At 43.2% G+C, this 20,096-nt stretch overlaps 1 protein-coding gene across 2 annotated transcripts in view; it reads left to right on the top strand.

Annotated features, from left to right (window-relative positions):
* The first annotated feature begins 3,296 nt into the window (after positions 1 to 3,296).
* TSPAN14 (tetraspanin 14) overlaps positions 3,297 to 20,096 on the top strand; it is a 33,612-nt gene continuing 16,812 nt past the window's right edge. Inside the window, exons 1-2 of one of the 2 annotated variants that reach the window (XM_026799518.2) lie at positions 3,297 to 3,438; positions 17,791 to 17,888. In XM_026799518.2, coding sequence (XP_026655319.1) covers positions 17,808 to 17,888 — 81 coding nt within the window. In that variant the 5' untranslated portion in view covers positions 3,297 to 3,438; positions 17,791 to 17,807. Of the gene's footprint in view, positions 3,439 to 3,826; positions 4,057 to 17,790; positions 17,889 to 20,096 lie in introns of those variants that run through there. The other variant, XM_005481543.4, reaches the window with a different exon arrangement.

Genomic DNA, 20,096 nt, shown 5'->3' with positions numbered 1-20,096 from the left:
TTGGGATTAGTTTGACTGATCTATCTTCAACCTTAAAGACAACAAATAGAATATCAATTTTCTTATTGACAAAATAAGAATGGAAAGGATAGAAAATAGGTGGAACATAGGAACTAAGAACAGATAATTACCATTGTAAATGGGCTAAACCAAATAACTAAAATTAGAGCAAAATAGTAAAGGAGGAAAAAAATTACATCTAAGTGAATTTCCAATACTGCAGACTGAACTCAGAATGTTCACTGGAAAAAAAAATATTACAGTTGTTAATTTTATTGTGCTAACAGCTACCTCTGCTGGCCCAGTTCCTTGTATGCATTTAATGTTGTGATTTTTTTTTTCTTTTAACCTGGCATGTACCCAAAATCTAAGTCACTTCTCAGCACATCAAACATCATATCATACTTTAACACTGAGCTGGTTGCTAAAAACCAATAATTAAGTTTGTTATTCTGAGATGTGCATTTTGCACCCATGCAGAATGATATTCTATTTGTTTTCATCTTTAAGGTTGAAGATGGGTCAGGTCAGTAGGAAAGCGCACAAAGTGCAAGGGTAGGGCTTGAGAAACACAACTCTGCTGCAGTAATTTTTTTTCAATCAACTTTTCCTTGTTTGTCAGCTTGTTTATCTTTTCTTCAGCACATAACTGGGTTTAATGAAAATATTTCATGAATGAAAATGCTGTGAAGTCATTGATATAGGTGTAATATAGGAAAATGCTTTTTATTTGAACTTTAGGGATCCCAAATTGCATTTCCTATTTGCAGTGTCCTTTTAGGGCCATTACAAAGATTGTCTGCCCCAGAGGATGTTTTTGGCTCTGCATCTTTGTCTCCCCGTGCGCGTTATCTGTCAAACTGCCTGTCCTTGGTGTCACCCGCGAACATCCACAACGAGACGGGAATGCCAAGCGATCCCTGCCATTTTCTGATGCGTTTCCTGTGATGCACCGTGGTAGGGGAAAAAAAAAAACCAAAACAAAACAAAAAACCCCGAGCAAGTTTCTGTTTCTCTCTGCACCACTGGATGTCACTGCTACCCAGCCGAAGTGCAGGGGAGCGGCGAACCCGAGGCGTTTCTGCAGTGGAAGATTTGCTGGACAGGTTCCAGGAGCACATCGCTGTAGGGTCCGATTCGGCTGGAAGGAAGCTGTTGGAATAGACACCTATTCCTGCCATCTTTTCACCTGTATGGACGTTTTCCTTTCAAAAACTTGGAGGAAGGATATACTGTATTGACGGGCACAGTCTGTGGTGTCTAGATATTTCTAAGTGGAGGGAATAAATTATTAACAGACTGCGATACTCCCAGCATTTAACCCATTGCGGTTCTGTGGTGCTAATTTCCTCTCCTTTGTCGCAGGGACTGTCCGGGCCGAACGGGGGCACCGGAGCAGAGAGAGCTGCGACAGCCGCTGCCAACAGCAGGGGGACGTGGGGAAACGCTCTGGGAATGAGGACAAACTCAAATCACTGATTCAGCCTGATCCCCTCGAATTTCGCTGGGTGTCTGACCAGTTCCATCCTAATTTATTACTCTTCTAATCGATCTCGAACGTGTTACGAAGGCTTTCCCTACAATGTTTCTTGCCTTCTCTTTTAGATCCAGCGACTGATTCTTTGTATTTGAAGTTGCTTAAGGTCTCTCAGTAGCTTCTGTGGGCTTTGTTTCCTTGCACATTCTTCTCTTTTAACCTCATAATTATCAAAACCATATGACAATTCCAACTGTAACTGATTTCTGCACGCCTCCCTCCATAAATACACTGTTTTTACACTGAAAAATGGTATTTGGGGACAAGGTTGAACATACACAGTGGTGAACAGCTCTGGTCAGGCCATTTTCCACCAGCTACTCCTCATGAAGATTTCATTTATTTTAGAAAACGTTTTGTAGTAGTCAGAGGGAAACAACATTAACAAACCACACATGAACATTGGCCTGCACATATTCACTTAAAAATCAGATTTCCTATTTTCATTCCTGCAGGATTATTACACTTCTCACTGCTGAAGTGACTGTCTTTTAAAAGTGTTCCAATTTGCCCTAGCACATAGTTAATGGTTTCTGTGATGGATGGGATTTTTACTCCAATTTTCCTGGCAACACAGTGGAGCACTGTGCAGAGATAATGTCAAAGGCAAATAAATGGGACACACAAAGGCTGTTGGAACCAGCTTCATGCTAACAGCGAGCACAGTCAATTCAACTATGCTGTGAACTGCTAACACTAACCATTTTACAAATAGTAAATTGCAAGAGAACCTTATTTTATCGACAAATGCCCTTCCTAATTCCACAGTCCTTACATCGTAAAGCTGCTGAATTTCCCATTTTCCCCACTGAATCTTAGAAGTCACTATTGCACCATCTTCCTGTCTCTTACAGAATCAGCATGGTAGAGATTTCTGCCTTGGCTCTGGACTTTCTGGTGAAGTGACTCAGTGCTCTGTGAGATTACTTCAGTACTTCTGAGATGGAGAATAGATTTCTTCTAGTTCTTACCATCTGATTATCCAGTGACCTCTCCCCTCTTAGATTCTGCTCAAAATTCAGGTAGTTCTTCTAACATCTTCTGTCAGCTTTAACACTCAGTTCAATTTTGCTTTGGTAAATACTCCCCCTCCCTTTAAAAAAACCCCAAAACAAACAAATCCCCAAACTAAACCCAACCCCCCCATTTATTTAAACAACTGTGTGGAAAATGACAAGGAGTCTAGATCATGTGAGCGGCGAGTGGGTGACACACTGGTGTGTATCTGCTTTGTCAGACATCAGAAGGGGTTGGATGAGGAGAACTGTGCATTTACTGTGAATTCCAGCCCACTCTTGGTTGTCAGCTTTGATGAGTGGAGAATTAGCACACTGGAGAAGTGCTAGGCTCACACACCATTTGATTGCTCAACAGTTCCTTTCGCTTCAGTGCAATTGCTGCTGTCTTGGTGAGCAGGAGCAGCCTTGCTCCTGACTGGGGGAATAAGGAATTCCTCCAAGTCCAAGGGCTGGGGCAGGTGAAGAAAGCGTTGATAATATAAGGCAGCCTGTAAGGACACAGTGGTGCTGCACTACCTCCCTCAGCCTTGCCTTCCTGCCACAAATGTATTTTCACTGAAGGCATTAGTTTTCTTTATGTATAAGGATGGGAATGAAGGTGACAGAAAGGTCTAGCTGTGTCAAGGGAGATCACAAGGTGTGGAAAGGGAACAGAAGGTCAGGAGCCAAACGAGACGGCAGGGGAGCATTTCCCACCTGCCTCAGGTGGGAGCTATCACCGGCTAACTACGCGGCTTTAAACAGCTCAGCCCTCCCTTCCCCTCCCTCCTCTCGTCTCGGAGTCTCTCTCGGGAGGTGTAAAAACCCTGGGACGCCCGAAGACTCAAAATACTCGTCGGGGCGTCTTATTTCGTGCCTTTCCTTCGCCTTCCGGCTCCTCAGGTAGGCTCGGCCGTGCCTGCAGTATTGCTCGGCATGTGCTGTCTCTGGCACGCTGGCTCCCGCTCCGGAGCCCCGCGGGCTGAGGCGCAGCCGGGGCGGGCTGGGCCGGGCCGAGCCCCGCACGCAGGGCCGGGGCGGGGGCCGCCGTCACCCGGCCACGAACGAGCCCGAGACAACAAAGCCGCGGGCCCCGCCGAGGGGCCGCGCTCGCAGCGCTGCGGGGGAGGGACTGCTAGGGACGGGGGCCGCCCTCAGCCTCCGCTCGGCCCCGGGGGTGCTCGGGGGGGCGCTGCCGGGCGGTCCCGGCGGGAGCCGCGGGGCCCGGAGGCAAAGCCGGGCTTCCTGCACGCCCCCTTTGTGTGGAGCGCGGAGCGGGCGTGGCCGGGCCGTTCATTTCCGCGCTGCCGGGCCCGGCGGGAGAGCGGCGGGGCGGCTCGGCACAAGGGCACGCCCGGCGGGCACGGCACGCCTGGCACTCCGGCCGAGCTGACGCGGGGAGGAGGCTCCGGCAGCGCCGCCGTGCCCATGGACTAGCCGAGGCAGCCGAGGGACCTACGCCGAACGCCGCCTCGCCCTCCGCCCAGCTCGGCGAAACTTAGCGAGCGGGCGCCTGCCCCGGTGAGTGCCGCCCGGCCCGGGCACCCGCCCGCTCTCTGGCCCGGGGATCGCGCCGTCCGCAGCGCCTCTTGCTCTCCCCGGAGCATTTGGAGCTCTGGCATTTCTGCCCCTCTCCCCGGAGCAGTGCGCTCCCTGCAGCATCCCCGGGGCCGGGCGGGAGCAGCCCCGGCTGCCCGAGCCTCCCGGCGGCGCGGGGCTGGGGCGAGCCCCTGCCATTGTCCTTCCCATTAAAGGAAGCCCGAGAGGCCGGGTGAGGCTTCCCCTGGGATTCGCGCTAGCGTGTCTCGTTGAGGTGCAACGAGGGAGGAAAATAGTAATAATAATAATAAAGATTACAATTACAGAAACAGGCCTTTCGGATTGCTGCAGCCAGTTTGCCCGCTCCGTTCTTCGCCATCGCCCCGGCGGCTGCCGACCCTAAGCCCCGGGTGTTTAGAGGGAGACACGGCGCAGTGGGTGTAAGGATTGAGGCCGTAACTTAATTTTAAAAATATTTTAACTTTAATTGGCTGTCGGCTGTGGTAGTGATCGACCTCTCTGCCCCCCTTTCAGCCCCCTGCCCTAATGGGCCCGGCCGTGGAGCGCGGGGTACCAGAGGTGATGCTCTGTGGTCAGTTCTGTTTTGGCTCCTGCTTTATCTTCCATGCTCTATGTAGATTTAGCATTTTGAGACATTCTGAATTAAAAAAAAAACTCACAAAGAAACCTATCGCATGCTGTAAAAGAAGCTGCTTGTTTTGGTTGTTTTTCCTTTCTTTAGTGGATCTTCCAGGGAGGTGGCGGTGGAGGTGTGAAGGATATTTTAAAATAACTGGCAAGACAAAATTCTTCCATCACTGCTTTTTAGTTTGGTTGGGTTTTTGTTTGTTTGTTTGTTACAGTGACATAAGCCTTGTGACCTAGAACTCTGGATGAAATGGAAGGAGAGCAGTTCCTAGAGAATGGAATCACGGGGTGTGTCTTGTTCATAAGTGCTCTCTGGTGAGATGAGCCATCTCTATTTTGGCTGTCTCCAGCAGGGAGTAAGGCATCAGTACTGAGAGACTTTATACTCACAATAAATGTGTGAAACTTTTGGTGTGGAAGGTTGAGGTGCTAGCACTATCTGCTTGGCCGAAGAATTGTGTGCAGAGTGAAGGGATCAGGTGAGAATTCAAGTCTCGTCACTGGTGTGAAGTAGGAACGAGCTGTGGTGGAAACTGCTTTGCAACTTTTGATTTGGATTGTGTGTTTGGGTTTTTTAGAGGAATTCAGGACACTTGTGTTTATAGAATGGTGTTTTTTATCCTTTGGTTGATGATGCTGGAAGAAAGCACTTTTAGGGTGTGATCTGTATCCTATTAGCTCTTTTCTTGGAGGATGGAATATAGTGTTGTTGCCTGTCCTTAGAAGGTTATGTTGTTCAAAACTATAATGCCACTGAAACAGGAATTTTTAGAATGGCTTTCCAAAAGTTTGTGTGTTTATATTGAAAAAAACCTATGTAAGTTACAAGTAAAAACAAGTCAGTTTCACAGTTGGCATTTAGTTTTGTTTGTTGCTCTTGTTCCTAGGTGAACTTGCTGAAGGTGCAGTCTGGGTCTAAATCACAATCATGGAAAGCTGATTTTCTGGGTGGTGTGTGCTCTGTGTGATTATTTTTTTAGTGTAAGTTGATCCAGTTAGCTTCCTTTGTAGCTCCCTTTGTGTTGTAGCATTATCTCCAGTCCCCGAATCGGGAGAAAACCCATTTAAATCTTGTTCTTTTTTCTGGGCACAGGCTTTGTCTTACATTTAGTGCATTGTAGACAGACTTTCCTATTTAAAACCTCTTTCTTGTCCTTGCTGCCTCCTTGTGGGGATGGGAGGGTGGCAGAAAAGATGGAAAAAGTGTGATCTTGTGCTTGGAGAGTGTCTGTGCAGAGCATGGGTAACACAGCTAACAGCACTGCAAGGGAGTGTGTTCTGGGCTGCCTTTTACTGGCGTTAGGCCTTGTAATACTTAATGAAAGGACCATAAAAAGCCCTTGCTCTGAGCCCTAAGATGCTGTTTAATTGGGATACTGTCTTTGGTATTGAAGGCATAACTTTTTGCCCTTGGGTGTAGCAAAAAAATTGTTGGCATGGTGTCTTATGAATTTGGTTATATCTGGATGATGAATGAGTTTATTGTATGTTTCTAATGAATAACTGAGAAATATTGGATTGTTTTGGCGCTGACCTCTGATTTTCTTAGAGGGTATTTTTATTTAGTTTATAAAGCTTTATTGGATGGCTACTAATGTGCCATTACCTGTAAATGGGTGTTTGGAAAAAAGAGGAATTTTTCTGCTGAGGAACTGCTATAATTGATTCTCTTAGTCTGTCAAGTTTCTCATTGTGGATTAGGTGTGGCACAGTTTGAGCACTGATAAGTGTGAATAAATTAAACTCTTGTTTTGATGTCCCTGTGTTAGTTCAGAATTCTCATTGGGGTCTGTGTGAGGGGAAGTGGACTTCACAGAGCAATTGTCAAAACTGTTCCACAGATCCTCCTTTTATTTTTTTGCTTTTACAAAAAATTTGACCTGGGCGGGGTACGGAAAAAATGTGTGGATTTTGGACACACTTGTGAGCTCTCTGTGCCATGTTGCTTTGCATTGTGGCTTCCTGTGTCAAAACTTCCTGTTTTTTGGTGGAACAGACTTTCACACTTTGCCACCTGTGGTACATTTCTAAGGCTAAGAGGGCTGCAATTCACAAAATCCATGAATGTGCTGTGGTTTGCATTTTGTTTCAAGTTGAAGTAGCTCAGATAAAGTAAATTACACCCTCAAACAGTAAATGGTGCAGGCTGTTACTAAAGGGGAATTAAGCAGAAGTTATTTCTAGATGCAGAGGTTATATTCTAGATCCAAAGGATGGTCATGTGTCTTCCTCTCTGGTATTGCCCAGTCCTAAAGGCTCTTCCAAAGCTCTGCTGTTGGTGGCTTGGGTGCAGCTACTGATGCTGCCCTCAGCCCCCAGCACAGTTTGGGCAGGAACACGATCCTTGTTTTCCTTTCCTTTGCTCATGTGCAGTCAACAGTATCTCATGAAGGTTAAGAACAACGTCAGAGATAGTCAGACTAAAGCTTATCAAGGTTAGTTAGGTATGTGTGGGTTTTAAAGAGTAACTGTTTGGATCTTCACAAGGAAGAAGAAATCTGAATTTTGATTCAGCAACCTAAAAAGAAGGGGAAGGGCTGAAATGTCTAAGCTCTGATGACTTAATTTTAAATGTACAGTTTAACTACTTAACTATAGTTGAATGTCATATTTGAATTTCTTTTTGTGTTGTAAAAAACTTTATTCTGGATAAGATCTGCTTTCAGATGGTCAGTCAGCTGAAAAATCATTGTTGGGCAAATTCTTCTATTTTGGGAATGTCACAGGTGAGGATAATAGCAAAGGAGAGGTGTTGAGGATCACCTGCAAAAGTGGTGACCCCTAAAAATTGTCTGCATAAGAGATTGTGATGCTTGCAGTTAAAACAACTGCCTTGAATGGCCAGGCTTTTGCAAAATGAAAATAAAATGTGCTGGCCACAATAGGAACTATATCCAAACCCAGGGCTCTTAACTAGGTTTAAAAATAGGTATATTTTCTTTTCTGATCCAAAGTGTGCCTCAACCCCCGTTTGGCAGGGGGGAGGGATCAGCACTTGTTTTGCTCCAGTGTTTCCTGTCTTTCTTCAACTCTTTGGGAGCCAAGCAACAGTGTTTTGTCCTTTTCATTGTACCACAGCTTATGTGTGATGTTGAGTGGAAGAATTTCTGCTCTTATCTAAGGTGAATGCTTTATCTGTGCTTCCTCTGAGAGCTCTTGCTGTGTCATTATCTTTAGAAGTTATGCAAAATCTGAAAATCTTGGGCCTATCTTTGTCCTTAATCTGAACCTGAGTGGGAAAGGCAAGGGTGTAATAAACCCAGGGCTCTGCTTCCCCTTGATCTTTGTAGTGAGCCTTGTTGAATGTTGTCTTGGTGCTGTAAAAGAGCTTCTGGAGTATTAGAAAAAAGCTTGGCTTTATTTTGTGCTCCTGGGCCAGAGAACAGGCATTTGTACCAAACTGATAAAGGTCTTCCATGGGAAGAACTGTCCTGAAACCCCCTGATGTAGCTGGGGCTCTTTGGCACTAATTGGTCCTGGCACTTGATGAGCCTGTGTGTGCATGTGAGCTTTTGGCTTTAGGGGTTGTTTTATTTTGGCATTCCCGTTCTGGTTCAGGCAGGTTGTTTGTCTACAACCGCAGATGTGTTCATGTGTCCCAACAGCCCTTTCCAGAAATCTGTTTTCCTCTCTTAACAGCTTTTGTTTCCTGCTCAAAGACTAAATAATTGATACTTGAGTCTCTCTGGAAAGGAGCTTTGTCTAAATAATTGATAGACTTGAAGGTAACAAAGTCAGGTGTTTGAGTTGCTGCCCTTGCAGCTACAGGATGAAGCAGAGTATTTGGAGGCAGCTGAATGCTGTGAATTTTAAAATTTTTTAAAAATCTTATTTGTTCAGCTTGGCAAGTTGTGTACTCTTGCTTTGGGGCATAAAATGGATGCTGAAATAAGTTTGCTGCCATCCAGAAACTTCTGGAATAGAAAACAAAGGGAATAGCCTCAAGTAACTCAGATTTGAAGCAAGACACCTGAGAGATTGGACTCTGGTTTTTATGGGACAGCAGCCTTCTGGGTATGCTGGGGTATGGAGCTGATTCTTTACATGCATGTTGCTTTTCCTTCAACAGTTTGTTAGATGGGGCTCAGGGAAGGACTTCATGGGGGTGAAATACGCCTGCAGTGGTGGAGCTGTACTTAATAAAGGGTAACAACAGCAAAACTTTCCACCCTGCCCTGAGTTACTTCGTTTGGCTGCGTGGTGAGCCTGTGGAGCAGGAAGGTTCATCAGAAAAGTTGTCTGACTTGAAACTAATGGAAGGCAATTAGTGAGATGACTCTTGGAAAGCAGTTGGTGAGATGGCTCTTGGAAGACAGCAAGGCTGCTTTCTTTGCCAAGTGTCCGTCATGCTGAGCTTGCTAAGGATGTTTTGACTGAGTGGTCATAGCAGTGGTCTGCTCCTGCAAAACAGGAGAGGGTTCAACTGAAAGGGCTTTGTCATAGACATCTTTTTGTGAAGATCCTTTCTTAGGATTTTTTCCCTTCTGAGAAGCTAAGAAACCTCAGAAACAAAATGTAAACAATAGTTATCTGCTGCTGTGGAATGCAACAGGTGGATCTGTGATCAGTCTCGTGTAGATGTTTAGAATTAGTGACCACTCACGACAGAGCTGGCTCTCTCTCTCTCTCTGTCTGAGCCACAGACTTTTGTTTTCATTCCATTCTATTCTTACCTTAGCTAGTCTTCTGAGATAAAACTTTTCCTTATATTCTTTTTAGTATAGTTTTAATGTAATATATATCATAAAATAATAAATCAAGCCTTCTGAAATATAGCATCAGATCTCCATCTCTTCTCTCATCCTGAAAATCCCTGTGAACATTGTCACAGGGCCTGTCCAGCTGGGGCAAGTGAGAAGGGAAGGTGCAGTTCAGCTCTGTGGTGGTGTTTTATCTGAGCTGTGCAGCTGGTGAAGCCAGTCACACTGTACCATCAGCCCATTCAGGTGGCAGTTTCCTGTGTTGTCACGTTTTTTCCATTAGGAGCTGTGTTTCTCATTTTACTGAAGGCACAGGTTAGGAAATGTTTGTGTCCAAGCTCTGCACCTTCTAATTCTGCTGGTGTTTGTAATTAGCTGTTGCAGACTGAGGTCTGTGTTGGAAGGAGCACTGACTGTGTCCCTTCACAGCCTTTGTTGCCCTGATCTCTAAATGGCACAGTGTTGTTCTTGGCATCATCCTCAGAGGTGGAAAGCCTGTTTTTCCTCCTTCCCTGGGGCGGATGCAGAGACTTTGGGCGAGACAGTCGAGCCTTTCTCACGACCTGCCAGAGCACTGGCTTTGGGGGAAGGGCTGGAGCTGTTCAAGCACGGGCTTGTCCTGAAGCAGCATTGGTTTTTAATCTTTTCCCTGTGGTGTGGGAGCATGTGCAGGGTGCTCTGCAAGCCTCCTTGCTGGAGCTCCTGGGGCATTAATGGTTGCTGTGTATTTGGGCTGAGACTGACTCTGCTGAAGTGGCTAGGATTGTGAGACACTGGTGAAGGCTGTTTTGTCACATCTTTTAAGATTTTCCAGTGCTGCCTTAGGGGTTCATTTTCTAGTTGGGTTTTGCAAGTTTCACGAGTGTGTTTCTTTACCAGAAAAGAGGTAAAGAGATGAATTTCACAGTGGTTGAGCTGCCTACGTGGCCACAAAGAGCCATTTTCTCTTGTGGCTTGGAAACTGGTGATTGCCGTCCTTGGCAAGTGAAATGAGCCTGTCCTGGTTGTTATGAATGCAGCTGCTGGAGGTGGAAGGCAGCAAAAGAAAGCTTTGGGGGCATTGTCCCCAAAGCCCCCATGCCTTTCCCCAAAAAGAAGCGTTCCCTGGTGCCTTGTGTGAAATGAGTGTTGCTCTGGTGTTCAAAGCATAGGCCCTGCTAATTGAGGTGGGAGGGGAGGAAAAAAAAAGGAGGTTTTGTAGATTGAACTCCACTCCTTGTTTCTGTGACATGGAGTCAGTATTGTTTAAACAGAATGAGTGGTGAATGTAGCTAGCATTATCCAGATATTGCAGTTCTTACTTAGTGTGCTGTTTTCTGGAGATTAGATTTCAACCTTGGAGTTTTAAATTTTTTTAAACTAAGAAATACCTTGATCTGGTTTAAACTGTTAAAATAAATATCTGTTTTATTATATGTAATATATATATTTTATATATATAAATTTATATATAGGAATATTCAGTGTGAAGGCTAAGAAATATGGTGTGGATGTAGTCAGACTGCACATTATATCCAAAGCAAGGAACATTTTTAAGGAAACAAACCACAAAACCCAAAGCAAATTATATGCTCATCACTTCTTTGTTGTGTATTGCTATAATCAGTCTCTTGGGGTTTTTTTCTTATGAAAAGAGAAAATAAAGATATAGTCTTTCAGACTGAAATATAACTGGAGACTGAACAAGTGGCATTCCTGGAAGTGGTGAAAAGTCACAATATGTATAAAAGTTTAGGATGTTCTCTGAAGAAAGTGTATTTGTCAGCAAAGAAAGGTGGTGGCTTCCTGTCTTTATGATATGAAATGGTATAGCAAATGGAGGGACCCATTCTGTTCTTGAGACCTTTTGGTCTGTGTGGAGGTATGGGAAGGAGCTGCCAGAGTGTATGAAATAGGTTCTGTTATTCTTGGATTACTAAACAGAAGTAAAAATATTCCCCAAAGTGGAAGTTCTGGCTCCTCAGATAAGATATTTGCTTTGTAATGCTTCCAAAACCTTTTGTTAGAAGGTGGAAAAAAATCAACTTACATGCTTCTTTTAAATTAAGACTTTGAGTTTTGCCTTGCAACTGTTGATGTTACAGAGAGTTGGTGTGTATCTCCTCTCATGAGAGGTAGTGGAAAGCAGCTGAGAAGTTTGGGTCAGCTAAGATTATTCTGGTTAACTTGTCCTGACAGGTTTTGCAGCCTGGGGTGGATAAATTCCTGCTCAGAATGACTAACTGGCTTCTATGTGTTTCCCAATACTTGAACTTGCTGTGAAGTAAAAGGAAAGCATGACTTGTGGCTTGTTGTGTATAGTGAATAAATTCAGCACAGGCCAGGTCCTATTCAGATGAAACTGGCCAATAACTTTATTAAAGAAAGCTTTCATAGGCACAGAATATTTTTCTAAACTTTTCTTAGATGTTAATGAGGCATCTATTGAACTGTAGTGATAGTATCTAGTGCTGTTTTCACTTACTTTGGTGTAATCCAACTGAGTTTTAATTCCAGTGCTTTAACCAATAGAATTAGGTCAGTGAAGGCCCTACATCCTGTGCTCCTGCTCTTCTCTGCATTTCTTAAATATTAGTGAAGAGATGGATATCTTACAAAAGGATTTGTCTCTCTTCTACTGCCTTCTTCTTATGTTTGGAAAATTGCTGTCTTTTGGATGAAGTTTGTGTAACATTTCCTTTTCTCTGTTTCCTGTGCTCTCTCTTGCTTCAAGTCAGAATGTGGAGTAGATGCTGTGTTTGCACTCAGCTACTTTGAGCAGATTTTCCTTGAACTAGGTAAGAGATCCTTGCCTTTCAGTTGATACCTCTGTCAAGCACCTCTGCATGTTAAGCAGAAACCACCTCAGCTGTTCAGTTACTTCCTCAGTGAACCTGAGGTCAGTGGGGCAGAGCTAGCATAAATGTACTGAAATTCTCTGGATAATTGAGTTGTGTCTCTCCTCAGTGTCAATAACTAAAAAGATTTGTAGTTCGAATTAACAATGTTAAGACTTCCATTGTACAGTGTCATTGACTGGCATTCTGATTGGTTTGTATAAATGAAAATATAGACTCTTTGGAGCATCTTCTGTTTTGCTGATTTCTTTATAAATGTTATTAGCAGCTTTTTTTGCTGAGTAGGAATAAATACTTCTTCACATGAAAGCGAAGCCAGCCAACTGTTTTTTTTTGTAGCTTCTCCATGAAGAACAGCGAAAAGTGAAATTGGTAGAACTGTTGTTGTCCTCTGTTGCAGCTTTTGAATTGCTGTGGGAGCAGTACTGAATTCTGCTTGTCTTTTGCAAGTCTTTAGTGTAGTATTGTTGGTTTAAGAAATCAAATGAAGCTGAAAATATTCCATGAATCATAACATGAATAACTTTGTGCCAAAGGATTGGTGATGTTAGTCATGTGGGGAGTTCAGAAGAGGCTCCTGATGACCATGTAGCTTATTCCCAAAAATGTGTAGTGTCCACTTTTTCTGAGTTCTGAGCACTTACATGATGTTTTGGATACAACTCAACCACACAGAAGTAGTGGCTTGGCCAAAAGTGCAGCCTAAGGAGTGTGAGGTAGAGAAACCTGGAGTGGAGCTCTTTTGAATTACTGCTTCCTTGTTTGGGGTTTGGAAACACTGGTGTGTGTTTCTGACAAGTTTTCCTAAGTTGTAGCTCGTGATGCAGTAATAGACTAAACCCTGGTCACTGAAATATGAAACCCTTCCCAATAGGTTGGGAATTTTCTTCACTGAGGGATTGTTTTTTAGTGCTTACAGTGGAGCAACTTCTGCTTGAAATATTCTTTGAGATCTTTGAGTCTTCAGCAGAGTACAAAATAAGGGTCCCAAAAGATGATGTCTTAAGAATTCTGTCTGGCTTTTTCCATGGAGTTCTGAGATTTGTTACTTCCATTATTTTTCTGGTGAAACAGGGATAGCCTATTAATGATATTTGCCTTTCATCATGAGTCTTTCAGGTTAAAAAAATACCCTTTTTGTTGATTAATCCTCAGGTTTCTTTTGAGAATGAGCAAATATTCCTCTGCTCATTTGAACTGCAGCAGAACTAAATAAACTATACTTGTGTTCCTTAAGAGAAGCTTGTCTGTTCTTTTTGAGGCCCTAGTCTGAGTTTCTTGGAGACAAAATTTCAAAATGACACATGCTTGGAGCTCCTGAGTCATCAGCAGGACTGTCTGTTTCCAGGAGCAGATTAACCTGTGAGAGCATCACATCCTGTCAGTTTATCTTGCTTTTTGGCTGTACCAGCTCAGCCCCCTCAGGTGAATATTTGATGGCTGGCACCCAGATACTGTTCTGAACATTAGGACCCCCTTTGGTGGTCAGCTTCTCTCTAGGATGTGGAAAGAGCAATCTATAGGTGCCTCTTAGTTGTTCCATTTTTAGAAGGTCCTAAGAATATCTCTGAATTTTTCCTGTCAGGGATTAGGCTGCCTTTTACCTTCACAAAAACCTCTAATGACTGAGCACCTTCAAAGAATGGCAGTTGTTTTCAATGGCACCTTATCTTGAATGAACCGATACTTTTAGGTATATATTTGGTCTTGATGGAGTGGAATTGAGTAATATCAAAATAGACCAAAGTACATCTCTTGCTGTTTTTAAAAATTCTTGCTCTTCAGCAAATTATTCTACATCCATTTGCTTCACCAGCTTCATACAGATGCGTTTCATTGATGAACAGTGGTGGAGAAGCCAACAGCTTGGCAAATGACTTTTTTTTTTTTTCCTCTTGCCTCAGTTGTGCCCTGTTCCGCTTATCTTTCAGTGTGTTGGATTCAGGTGTGCTGCTGGTACAGGCTGGCACTGGAGGGGTGCTGTGTTTCCATGGGCACACTCCTGGGAAAGCTTTTGCTTTCCTTTCCTTGTTCTGCCACCTCCTGCCTGCCCCCACGCTGGCATTTGTACATGCTCTGGCGAGGTGGATTGAAGGCTTAAACCTGTTTACTTCTTGGTGTGTGGTACAAGATTACAGGATTGAGCTGAAGATTTGCTGGTGGTTTGCTGCGTTGCTGTTTGCTCCACTGAATAGGTTGATTAATGGTTGTGGGTTTTAGGAGGGGCAGGGAAGGGGATCAGGACTCTATATGGTGGCAGTATTGGCTGAACTTGCAATTTTAATGTGACTTAGGTTTGTCTTGTAAAGTAACCATCTCTGGAGGATTAAAATAATTTTTCGACCTAAATGTAGAAAATTACTTTGTTGCAGTTGTTCTAGACTTAATGTCTTATCCGTGAGGATTTCTCTGCATATCTACATTAGATTAGTTAACAGATCACAACCTTTTTTCTGAGAGTTAGGAGCACAGATTAGGAGTATCACTGCTGTAGCATTTGGAAGGTAAGAGTGGAATTGTGGGTGTTGAAAGGCTTTGGGAATGGCAGTGTCCTCTTGATGAATGACTACATTTTTCCCCCTTTCACTAAAGCTGTAAACACCAAGACAAAATTATATTCTACCAAAGCAGCAGGGCTCTGTATTTGATTTTTAGAAATTCCTGTTGCTGTGAGTGGGTGATAACTGTCAGCTGACTCAATGTGACTTGCTTTGTCTGAAACGCAGTAGAGAACGTTATTAGTGTGTGCTGCCCACATACTGCTTTAATCTTCCAAGTGTTTTTAGTATTGCCTAACCATAGCTATGCAGCCTGTGCTGTGAACAAAGTGAATTACTGACAAGCAGATTTCTGGACTGGTTACAGATGCCTTCTGTGTTAGGAAACACGATTGCTTTTAGTATAAACACGGGGAGGGTGGCTGTGTAGTCTTGAGTGGACTGCTTCATTCGTTTGTAGTGTTAGTGGAAAAAAAATCACATACCTGCACTTCAGGTTTGTTATGCTACTCCCATAGCACCCATACTGTGTTCAGTGGTCTGTCAAGAACCACCAAAAGAGTTCTGATGGAGGTAAGCACAGAGCAGGCCAAATCAGCTCTTAAGATAGGCAGGTGGTTTGGAAGCTAATATCTGTCTGAGGAGCTGTGTGCTGTTACAGGACAGCTTCTTGCTTGTGCTGGTAATACACCCCCCATCATTTCTGAGCATTTAGAAATGTGTATGTTGAAAAAGTGTTTTGCTTTTTCATTCTGCTAAAATACTGTGGTTGGTATTGACTGGGGCATTTTAGCAGTTGTTTGAAGCATGGAGAAATGTCTTGCAAGCTGGTGGTCGAAACATTGAGGTGGGTGGGAGTAGTGCTTGTCAATAAGGATACTTTTAATCCTCTTATTGCTGTGACTAGTTTCAGTGAAGCTGGGGCTGAACAGTTGCATATAAGACCAGTGCCAGGGAGGGTAACCTAACAAAAAGTAAGTCTTCAGATGTGTGTACTTTAGGTTGTAAAGTGATGTGCTTGCCTTTTTGCCTCAGGTTATATTTTAAGCCTCTTTGTCTAGCAGAACCTCATTTTTGTGAAATTTAATGATGTGCTAGCTAAATGCAACCTGCTGCCTTCTCTTTTGTAGATGTAGCAGCACCAAAAGCAATGCCCCTTATGTGCATTTTGCAGTTGCTGCTCCTGTCTCTTACCAGGCTCCTGATTTTCAGAGGGAAAAGGCGGCACAGCAGTGATCGAGGCCTCAGTGTGTCAGCATCTGGAGAATGTATTTGCCAGTGTACTGCTGTAAAATGGGATTGCACTCATGCCAATGAGCCTTGCACCCTGCTCGTATTAGTGAGAATCTGTTCTTGTACCCTCCCTTTCCTCTCTTGCCCAGGCACATCAGACTGACTGCCTTGGACAAGTGTGTGCATATTGATTGTTGACATACAAATTGCTATTTGGAGCTAGAAACTGAAATTAAGTTGAGAAAACCAGTCTTTGTTCCTTTTCTTATAATCACAGTTGTGGGCTTAGATAAGCGAGGGGATGGTGCTTAAGCAAGAGTTCTTTGCTATGATTCATAACAGTTGTAAAGGTTCCTAAATTTTGTCTGTAACATTGGATGGGTTGCAAAGGTCAGTAACTAAATTACAAAACTCATTTTATGTGGTACAGCTGGCCAAATGAGGAAGGTCCTTTTCAGTCACTGCCCATACTGCCATAAAGGGCAATTTCCTTTGCTTTAATGAAAGTTAAATGTTTTTTGCTATAAATGGACTGTGCACATTAGAAGTTATAAGGTGAAGGAAGAAAACCTGTTTTCAGTGTTTAGTTCAAGTTATATGGAAATCAACATCTGAACTCTAGAAATAGCAAGCTGAAATATGAATTCACACTCTAGTCTGTACTGGATGGGATTCTCAAAGCCAACTTCTGTTTCTTTTGTAAGTGGGAATGTTTTATACTGAGGTGCAGATTCCTTTCTAGGAAAGGAAACTCCAAAACCAAACAACCCCAAAAAACCTAGTTTACCTTCTTATAGCTGTGAACGTGGTGCAGTTCACTTGTCCATTCCATGTTCTGGGTTTCAGACTTTACTGGATAGGCTTGGTTTTTGCACACTGTCTGTGAATGACCGGCATGGCACAGTATGTTTTTTTAGTTAGGAGGTGTTTGAAAATTCTGCATTCATTTTCCTTGCCTTTGCAAACCTTCTACTGACATTTACCTCAAGGAAGTGGAGGATTGAAATGTTGCTCATCTGTCTTAGGCAGCACTCAGCTGTCCAGAATGCGAGGGCTGCGCAAGTGCTTACTCCTGCTCTGAATTCACAGCTTGTGCTGTTTTTCTTATGCATGGCATTTCTGCAGAGGTGGTTTAGTTATGAGTCTCTGAACAGCTGTAGTTGTCTGAAATACTTGAGCAAGAGTTGTGCTTGAACCTTATCTCTCTAGTGTGTGTAAGGAAGCAAACCAAACTCCACAGAGCTGAGGGTTTGAATGGTGGGACTTTGGTTCTTGACAATAAAACCTCTTACAGGAGATGATCTGGTAAAGGAACACGCAAATGTGGAAGAGCTGGGTACAATTACCTTTTGTATTTAGCAGTCCAGAGAGTCTGTGAGATTCCAGGTAACCACTTTGGATATCCTGCTAGCTGGATTGCTGGATGTGCTATACTCAGGGTTTGTAGATGAGTCCAAGCAGCCATTTGCAGAAGTAAAATGGTTTTGAAGGCGTGAAAAGGCAGATGAGTGTCACCTTGCTTATGTTGATCTTCCTAGGCTAACTGTATAGTGAGTTTCCTTTGAGGGTGTGCCTGCCCTGTTATAACATTAGGGTGCTTAAAGATAAGATTATTAAGCAACAGATACTGAAAGGAAGTGTAGGGTCAGTGGAAGTGTGAGCTGACTTTGAAAATGCCTTTTGATGGCATATGGTACAGATTACTGTACTATCTTTGTCAGCAGAGCAAGAGAGACTGGGGAAGAAACATTTATTCATGAAATCTTTTCCTAATCCTGTCATTCCTTTTCTTTTGTGCAGAGGCTGTGCCATAGAAGATGCACTATTACCGATATTCTAATGCAGAAGTCAGCTGTTGGTACAAATACTTGCTCTTCAGCTACAACATTGTCTTTTGGGTGAGTACAGAATGTAGAGGCTGAAATAGCTGAGGCATAGCTAAGTTTTATTAACTTCATTACTCTGGTCAAGAGAACAAGCTGAAATAGTTGTGTGAAAGCAGGAAACTGATGTATAGTATGCCCCAGGTGTTGTGTAATTGAAGAAGCTTATCCCTTATGAGAAATAAATTATTATTGAAAGTGTGAGGACTCAGTGTCCATATTATCCACGTTAAGTTGCTTCCCTGTTAAAAGAATCCTCTTATAATGTTTCCTTTCAGATCATCTTTGATCATTGTTGGGTGGTGTAGCTGTAAATACACTATGCAGAAGAGAAGAAAGGAGCTTCCTCAGGGATGTGTCAACAGCTGGCAGCACATGTCATGCTCTGTGGGCTGCTGAATTGTCTGATACAGTCTTGAAATACTGAGCTATGGACTAACCTGCCTATAATGTGTAGAATTGTGAGTGTGAGAAGGTACAACAATACATGAGTGGATTTAGATGTTAATGAAGCACGTGCCTTGGAAAAGAAAGGCCTTTAAAGGTTAGAGCATAATGTTGCACCAGAAAGAGTTAAGATGCCTGTGAGGGGAAGATGAGGAAGCAATTCAGACAAACTCAGTAGTTCCTTTTGGAGAACTTTCAGGTCAAATTCAGGTTAACACAAGTTTGCACCTGAAGTCCTAGAACTGCAGTCATGGAAAGGCATGAGTAGTCCTGGAAAAGTGCAGATAGAGTGACTTGTCCAGTGCTAGCAGTAAAGTTGCTGAAAACCACAGAACTTCTTGGTACTGTCGCCACCTTTTGTTTACTAGTGCAATGCTCCAGCATGATACTGTAACATTAAACCCCAGGGGAGTTACCCTCCTGTGGATACCTGGGCAGAAAAGATTTGCAGAAACTTTTGTTCCATTAAGGGTTGATTTGCTACAATATTGCATAGTACAAGTGTTCATTAGGCATGATATTTTCGGATTTTCAATTGAGGATGCTTTCAACAGGTCAGAAATTGTGTTTACAAGCCACCAGCTCTGCAGTTCCTTTTCTTCTGTGTTGTGCAATTCCCATGTACCCGTGGTGGAGTGTGGCACAGTGAGGAGTGATGCTTGTCACACTGTTCTGGTTTTCAGAGAAATCACTTCATAACTGTGTGGATGCTCTTCAGAAGTTCATGGTGGGATATGTGAGAATCAACACTCTTGTTCATGCACATATTAGGATTCCTCTAGACCTCTACTTTTTTCTAGTGAGTGTCTCATGAAGTGGGGTCTATGAGTGACTGTTTCTGACAATCTTTTAAACTGAAATTTTTTGTCTTCTCTGTAAGAAAAATTCTTGACAGTCTTCCTCCCCTGTTTTTCTGCCTCTGTTTTTTCACAAGAATAAATTTTGTATCTTTTTCTCTTCCACAGTCACTACATTTTTTCACTATTTAAAAACTGTATTCTCTTGAGATGAATGATGAAGATCTAAAGATTTTTCTGTTCTTTAAAGAAAAACTTCTAAAGAGATGCCACAACATTGAGGAGAATTGATAATACAACCTGTGTGTTCCAGCTGATCTGTTGGCTGGAGGAATTAGCTTTCTGAACAGGTACTTGTAGTCCTGGTAGCTTCCTCCACAAAAGGGTCTGATGCCTCTGTTGACGTTATCAGGCCTGACCTAGTAAATGATGTGCAGCTACAGCTCTTTGGATAAGATTTTTGGCACCTTTAGTTGTAGAACAAGCTATGTAAATGTTGAAGGTAGACACCCCTATAGGCAATCCATGAATCATTTAGCTGACACAAAGATTCTGGAGCCTGTGAAATCTTGCTGTCTGGAATGACTGCAAATTCACCATTTGTGAAACAGAGTGAATTTTCTGTGTGCCTTAGAAAAACTGAAGGACTACAAAACCAGAAGGGGAAATGTAACCATAATCCACAAGTGGCATTTAAAGAGGGAATGTTAGTTTTGATTCACTTTCCTTGGGTGGCAGGACAGGTGCTTCTGGGAACTTGTTTGTGAGTGTTTGTTAGTGAGCCTGGCTGCTCTAGAGGTGGATGAGGAATGGATTTAGCCAAATGTCAGAGGGCCTTTTGCCCATGTAAGCTGTTAGAGCTCTCCTGAGTGGATGCACAAACCAGGTAATAGTAAATAGTTGCAGGAAAATATTTGCATTTGTTCTTTTGTCATCCTTATCAAAGGTAAATGTTGACTTTCCCATTGTAGCTCTAAAG

Source organism: Zonotrichia albicollis, chromosome 7, assembly GCF_047830755.1.
Source record: "Zonotrichia albicollis isolate bZonAlb1 chromosome 7, bZonAlb1.hap1, whole genome shotgun sequence".
NCBI lineage: Eukaryota > Metazoa > Chordata > Aves > Passeriformes > Passerellidae > Zonotrichia > Zonotrichia albicollis.
The sequence above is the reverse complement of the archived record's forward strand: the minus strand, read 5'-3'. Positions and strand labels throughout refer to the sequence as shown.